A 7,648-nucleotide genomic window follows, 5' to 3' on the forward strand; every position below is an offset into this window, starting at 1 on the left:
GTCAGGAATTGGGGTGCTTGGCTTTACACGTAGTAGCCTGGCACCCTGCTCCTATCCTTCCTTCCAGCTCGTGCCTCTTGGCCAAACACTGTAATGGAGACATTTTCCTCTCGGGAAAGTGCTTGTAAGTATGCATTCTCCTTAAAAAAAAATGTTACAGTAAAATAAAGAGAGAAAAAAGGGGAAAAAACCTGTTGATCTGAATTCCAGTTGTGGGCAAGGCTAGATAATGTTTTGACAAGAGTCCAAGCTTTCAATAAAGTATGCATATTTCTCCTCCTGTGCAAGACTTCAGAGAGCTGATCCTTAAGGAAACAAAACCATGAAGACTGATAGTGACCATTACCAGTACCCTTTATTAACATCAGATTGTGGCACCTTCCTCTCCTCAAACTGCTTAATTTAAAATGAAAGTATTCTGTTGGGTTTGGGGTTTCTTTCATTAGAGTTTAGATTGAGCTTAATTTATTTTGGTATCCTGAGCATATCTAACAACAAAAAGAAATGTGTTGTTTTTTGGGTTTTTTTTTGAAAGATAGAGCTTTTAATATGATTCTATGAATATGCTACTCATTTTGACTTTTGCCTCTCCAAGAAAGTAAAAAACACTATGGGGATTCTCATTTGCATGCCCTAGTAAAATCCAAGTCCTCAGGTATTTTGGACGCTCTTCTGCTACAATGTAATGAATAGGGGCAATCCAGATTAATTCCCCATCTGAGTTGCAGGAATCTTCATCTACTGTCCCTCTTGCTGTCTTTCCCAGAAATAGGCTCCATTATGAGATTATTTACATCAGACCTTGGGAGATGAGCAGGGCCACTAAAAGCTGAGCTATTGACAATGATTACAGGACTGTTTGGACAGCAGGCTATGAAAGAGCAGCACAAGGTATTTTAATTTTTAATTTCCAAGAAAAAATTCCAGAGCTTATCAATAACCATTTCTCGGTATGCCTTAAAAAAAACTAACACCCGAGCAAAGGGAAAATAAGGAAGAAAGGTATTATCACACAAACTAGTCAGTTCTCCATTTACAGCCAAGAGGTACTTGGTAGATAAGTTCAAAAGCTATTGCCCTGCAAGAATTTTATTAAATCCTAAGATAGAACTTGGAAATATATTTACCATACCTACCACATTTATCTTTATTAAAGCAATAATAAGGTTTAGATTCATATACAGAAGACGCTTTTTTCTGCCAGTTTATTCTATTTAAAGTTGTGAACTGTAAAGCTTTGTAAGACCTGAAAAATAAATTAATTTCCTTTTAAAATGTTTGTCCTCTGCAGGTTGCAAATAACACAAAACTATATCCAGCTTGGAAAGTGCCCTGTGCTAAAAATAGATGCTGGAAGAAGAGAAGGAAAAGTATCTTAGCTAAATGAAAAACATGAGTAAATCAGGAACAAAATATAATCTTTTATTGATCTATTTCAATCAAGAAGTTAAAAAAACCATTGTATCTCAATCATGCAAAAAGCTGCTTGAAACAAGAGTTCATTTTAAGGTCTTATTTAAGCTTATTTTTAAAAGGAAAGATATTCACAAGTGTTGCTAAGTGGGTTTTTATATGCTGAGAGTGTGCAATGTGAAATACTGTATAAACAAAAACTGCAACACTAGCTGCTTGGGAAGAGTGAAAGACCACTCTCAGTCCAGCACTCATGACAAAATCCTTCCCAACACATCACAGAACAAGCAGTTTTGCCGTCAAACTGCAAAAAGAGGAGAAAATTAATCAAAGAGGAGGGTGCATGAAGGTATCAACATCCCGTCCTAAAAATCAGTGAGTCACTTAAAGGCTAAACCATCTTGCAGTATTTACCACAAGGTATTGGACAGTATTTTTTACTACTGTCATATCAAGCTTATTAATACATAACCTCAGAACCGAAGACATCAGCAAGTATTAAATCCAACTAACTTTGATCTGTTAATCATGGCTACATCACAAGCCTTTTCTGAAAGGATCACTACAGTGCTCTCCAATTAGGCAAAGAAAACCCCATAATGAACAGACACTGAAGAGCTAAATAATTTTTTTTTTAAATCTATAACTTAAAATCAGTTATTAGTTTAAAAAAATGTCATTCGGATTTTTAAAGTATTTCTAAACATTTTCAATTTCCGTATTAAGTCTCTGATCCAGCAGAGCTGTCAAGTAAAGATCTTGGTAAAGTGGCAAGTGAAGTATTTACTCGAAAAAGCATATCCCTAAGGAAGACAGAAACCAGAATAAGGCTGGTCAAGTAATGAAGAGTTAAATACAACCCCCATCATTGTTTGTAGCCTCTGCTTGCAAGCCCAGTGTGCATTTGGGAACTGCCCTAGGACACAAATTAAATAACAGTAGGAAATAGGGTCTCACACACATCTGCTCAGCGTCTGACAAAAACACTGTACACAAAGGAACACAGATATGGAAAAAAAAAGCACTTTTGTGCAAGAGACTGTCTTTAGTCCATTCTTCAGGCATTAAATCCACATAAAATACACCCTCCAGCTGTGCTAACTTACTCTTACCTAACAGTTAAAATGTCCTGGTAAGAACAAAGAAGTGTCCTAGAAGAAAGGCAAGCAAATACGAGAACTGGGCCATAAAACAGATGTCCTCACACAGGTTCAGTGCAAATACCATGCTGTGACAACATGCACAAGGGCAACTCAGGCATCACACACACCGTTCCACCCTGCTGAAAGCAAATGATGTCAGGGGTGGTCAGCTGCCCCACCTACACTCGTATGAAATCAAATATTCTAAGAGTTTTGTTCTGCTGATCCTACATGGGTCCAACACAGCCTCAGGATATGCAGCCTCCTCCTCCCTGCAGGAGCCTATGAGATTCTCTTCTACTTTGGCACCTGCTCTCATGTACAGAATCTTCACATTTTTGAAACTTCTTCCTTTTCATAAAATGTAACTGCAATTGGCCAGGGATCGAAGCATTAAAGAGAAAACAGATCTGGATATTGTTCTCACTTCAGCTTTGCTTCTTCAGTAAAACAAACAAAAACTAACTTTTGTCTTTAGCACTTGGTAGATCATACCCTGAAATATGGCAGAGCTTTACTGCCCTTCTGCCAATTTGGAAAAGACAGGTACTAAGTAAGTGTCTCTAAAGTCATGTAAAGCCAGAATCAGGAGGTAAGTTTTGCACTGAAAGCAAACACTTACCAGCAAAGCCTTGCTGTTTCTCAATAGCCATCTCCATTTCCTTCATTGCAAGTAGTAACTATGAAAAAAAATTTACACTATCTAACCCCAGCTATATCTAATGCTCCAAAACTCTTGCATTTTGGATTTAGGACTCAAATTTCTAAGCCCTTTTAAATACAAATGTTTCCAAATGGTTTAAGAGACTGTCAGAATCTACAGTTCCCTTGGAAAATGTGCAAGACAGGAGTGGCTTTCCTTTGCCAGCCAAAAGAGATTTGAACAAGCCTGTGCACTGTAGATTCAGCAAAATGATTCATCTGAAACTTAACCAGGGAGAAAAGCAGTTTGTTTGGTTTAAGCGTGCAAATTTCTGTAGTGAAAAGCTCAGGCACAAGGCATTAACATTTGTGAAACTGAACCTCATGATTGTCCTGGACCTAAATCAAGCAGCTGTAAACGGCTATTTTTAACTCTGAAAATTAATCCACATCGTCTTTACTGTCACAAAAGAGTGGCTTGACTTCCACACAGGGGGGCAGAAAAAAATAGGAAGTTAAGCGTTTTAACTCGCTGGCAAAACTTCCATTTCATCAGTGAAACATCGATGGCATGCAATCCACCAAGACACAGTTCAATACTGTACACTTTATGGACAGACAGGACAAGCCTTGATTTTACATTAAAAAAAAACAAACAAAAAAAAAAACAGTGCAGAAAGCAGTATTATCAAATGGCAAGGGTCAATAGTTCAGGAAAAAAGGTTTTAATAAAATAAATACCGAACATGGTAATGCAGCTTCTTAAACTCCATAGAAAATACTGATTTTGAATATACCTGATGATTCTTCCAAATATATAAGCTACCATTAAGAATTCTCACTTTATAATATTCAAAACAGCCTCGTTTGCTTTCAAGTAAGAATTACACTGTTAAACTATATTAATTCTCCAATGCATTGTGTATTTGAATTCAGGTGCTGCTGTCTTTGAACCAAAAGTCTGGCCCAAATTCCCTACGCGACCAAATTCCCTACGCTGTCAGCGCAGCCTAACACATCATTCTCGCCGGAGTTATTCACGGACCCACACTATTGCGAGGGTACAGCGAGATCCTTCTCCGTGCATATCCTTCACTACACGTATCTGGAGTGCCACATGGATATAACGTGCCGGCTCTACACCCACCATAACCCGTAGTATAACTCGTGCAAAAAATAAGACAGAATGCACTTTGCCACAACACTGAATTGACAACCCCCGGCCCGTAATGTCATGTATGGACATGGACTCCAAAAGCCAGGAGTCCTATATGTACTTCTACAGCTCTGGTTATAGAGCCGCAGGTCCCGGACGGTCCCAGGGGTACACGGGTAGCAGCACATCCCACAGTGTGCCCGCGGCATCCCTCCAGCCCTCACGGCGAGTGCCGGGGCTGCAGCCGCCGGCGGCTCTCCGCAGCTGATCCTGCGGCCACGGGCACGGCTCCGCACCTCCGGACGGGCTCCGCGCCCGCCCTCGGTCACGCTGAGAAGCCCATCGGGGGGGGAGCGCGGGGAAGGAACAATAAAAGTGGTTTCAGCGGTGCTCACGGCCAGAGAAAGGCGAGGCTGCTCCCCCGGCAACTCGAGGGGAGCCGGGGCGGCCCCCACAGTCCGGCCGGCGGCTGCCCCCGCACCGCCCGCGGCGGGGACCCGCGCTGCCGCCCGGCCGGGCCGCCCTGCCCGGCCCGAACAAAGAGGCCGCTCCCCGCAGCCCGACCGCCCGGCGGGTGTCCCGGCGCGGCCAAGCTCCTGCAGGGGGGAGCTGCCGCCCGGCCCGGCCCGGCCCCGCCGAACCCCCGCGCCACCAGGTACCCGTGAAGCGGCCGCCACCGTCTCCGTGGCCCCGACGCCGCTGCAGGATAAAGTAGCCGCTGCTCTTCTGCGTGACCCACAGCTTGAGGGCGTTCTTCAGCAGCACCTCCTCGGGCTTCAGCCACATCTTCCCCCGGCTCCAAGTGCCGCTCTCTCCCGCTCCGAGCCCGCCTGCCCCGCACGGCACCGCAGCCCGGCCGCCCGGGTCACATCGCCCCCGCGGGCTGCGCGGCTCCGGCCCCGGCTCCGGCTGAGCTCCCTGGGCGCGGGCCCGGCCGCCGGGGAGGGGCCGGGGGAGGAGCCCGGGCACGGGCCGCCCTGCCCGCGGCGCCGGGGGCTTTGTGCGGCGGGGCCGCGCTGCTCCGGACGGCGGGGCCGCGCTGGTCCGGACGGCGGGGCGCTGCGGCCGGAGGGAGGGGGGCAGGGGGGAGGCCCAGGGTCTCTCTTTCCGGGCTGCCGTGGCGCCCCGAGCCCCACACGGAGCCCCCTGGCGCTCCCGGGGTCTCGGAGGATGCCCTGCCGCCGGGACCGCGGCCGGGCGGCTCCCGCTGTGGGTTTTACCGGGGATCAGGTCCCCGCACCCCCGGCGTGTGCCCCGCAGGCCCCCGCCGTGGAGCCGTCAGGAGTGCGGGAAGGAAAGGGTGTCCTGGGCTGGGAGAGAGCTTGGGGTGTCTCTGCTTTCCTGTTTCCTTCTAGATCTAAGCCTAAAGCGTGAACCCGCAGCGGCTTTGATATTTAAAGGCCGGTGCTTGAAACCTCCTATCGCAAGGGAAAAGTCAGAATCCTAATTTTGCAGTTCTTTTTCCTTTTCCTCATTTTAAGAAATAATCTGTCGCTGCTTGCGGTTGAGCTGTTGGCAGGATCGTTTGTGAACCTGCACAAATGGTTACTGCTGCAGCACGTTATGCTGATAATCCTCTGACACTATATTTTACATTTTTATTAACACAGATTGTCATTAATGAAGGTGGTGAGACACTAGAACAGGTTGCCCAGGGAAGCGGCGGATGCCTCATCCCTTCAAATGTTCAAGGCCAGGTTGGATGGAGCTCTGAGTGTGATCTAATAGGTGTCCTTGCATATGGGAGGGGAGTTGGAACTAGATCTTTAAGGTCCCCTGCAACACAACCCTTTCTGTTAGTCTATGATTAAAACATGACCAGTGTACGTACTTTCTGTCACATTCTTTTTCCTGTTAACTGCAAATATTAAATAATGACTTTGCAACAACTGAATTAGCAGGCTACTGAACTCACTTTTCTAGATTAAAGACCTTAGTCACTGTTGGTTATATCACACCTAAATTTCAGCAAAGATCCTTCTAAGTAAAGAATTTTGATCAGGGATAAAGACCTGAGCTTCACTTTCCCAATTTCTGCCTACTGTTACACGAGTTGTGTACAAACTCTTTGAAAGGCACCAATGCTGCAGTGCACTACTTAGCACAGCCAGCAGTAATTATTAGCTGGGAATTGGAAGGTGCCCATGTGGACTGCTTTTGAGTTGCCAGTGGGATCATTTAATAGTCAAAATTCTGTACTCAGCTGCAATCTGGTAAACACTGAGTGATCTGTGATCTGTCTGTTCTTGATCTGTGAAGCAACGATTTCATTTCCATACATAGAATAGCAAGCAAGTACTTTGAGTGTATTACTTGTCTGACATAAAAATAAAAACTGTCAAAAGGAGAAGATGGACATCCACATAATAATGTATTAAAAATTAATAAGAATGTAAGGAGAAATTACTTTAAATGCTCTTGCAGGATAAGAATAGCTCAGAGATTTCCCCTGCCCCAAAAACTATCCTGAAGACATGTAAGTATTATAAGTTTAAATGCTTGGTGAAGTGAGATGGTGAATGTTTCTTCCCTTTGCAGATACTTGAATTTTAATTTCATTTATTGTTTTGGGGGCTTTTTTTACATTCGGTCTTGGGTTTTGGGCAGGCTGATTTGAGACATAATTTAGAAGAGAACCAAGCAAGTTGCTGACCTTTGAGGTGGTTTTGAGCTTGAGAGTTAGCAAAAGAGTAAAGAAGTTGAGGATCCAGTGTCAGGCATACCTGCCTCTGTTAAATTACATTCTGAGACAGGCTTCTCTTAGACCTCAACAACAGTACTGCTTCAGAGCCATGGCCTTTGGAACCACGTCCAAGTTGGCCCAACAACTGTTCAATCAAAATGGGATCACTCAGGCTTTTTAAGCAGCTTTTCCAACACATAGAACTGGTGGAAGATAATTAACAAAGAATCTCAGAGAAATGGCTTCAGAGAAGCAAAAAGGGGATGGATGAGATGAGAGAAAACTTATTCAGGATGACAGAGTAAAACAAAAGACTTTGTAATATATATTGTAATAAACACATCTGCTGAAAGGAGGAGCACCTTTCTTTCCCAATATGGCATTGCACGTGGCAGTCCCTGACATCCTGAGGCACAGCTTCTGTCTGAAATTTAGACAGTCTTTGGCAACAGCTAAGAATCAGTTTATTTCATGGAGAAAGTCCTACAGTAATGTATTATTTTCACAATCAGTATTTGAACAGGATTTGGATGATCTGAGGATTTCCTGTGAAGCAGTAGTTTTAAAATGCTAGTGTCCAAAGTGGTACATAAAACCAGGAAGGATGGGAAT

At 44.6% G+C, this 7,648-nt stretch overlaps 1 protein-coding gene across 2 annotated transcripts in view; it reads right to left on the reverse strand.

Annotated features, from left to right (window-relative positions):
* TBC1D8 (TBC1 domain family member 8) overlaps window positions 1-5,257 on the reverse strand; it is a 47,808-nt gene extending 42,551 nt beyond the window's left edge. For both annotated transcript variants that reach the window (XM_066313664.1, XM_066313663.1), the window contains exon 1: window positions 5,013-5,257. In XM_066313664.1, the coding sequence (XP_066169761.1) occupies window positions 5,013-5,139 (127 nt within the window). In that variant the 5' untranslated portion in view covers window positions 5,140-5,257. The remainder of the gene's footprint in view (window positions 1-5,012) is intronic.
* Window positions 5,258-7,648: the final 2,391 nt, after the last annotated feature.

The sequence above is a fragment of the Sylvia atricapilla genome, chromosome 2 (assembly GCF_009819655.1).
Source record: "Sylvia atricapilla isolate bSylAtr1 chromosome 2, bSylAtr1.pri, whole genome shotgun sequence".
Classification (NCBI taxonomy): domain Eukaryota; kingdom Metazoa; phylum Chordata; class Aves; order Passeriformes; family Sylviidae; genus Sylvia; species Sylvia atricapilla.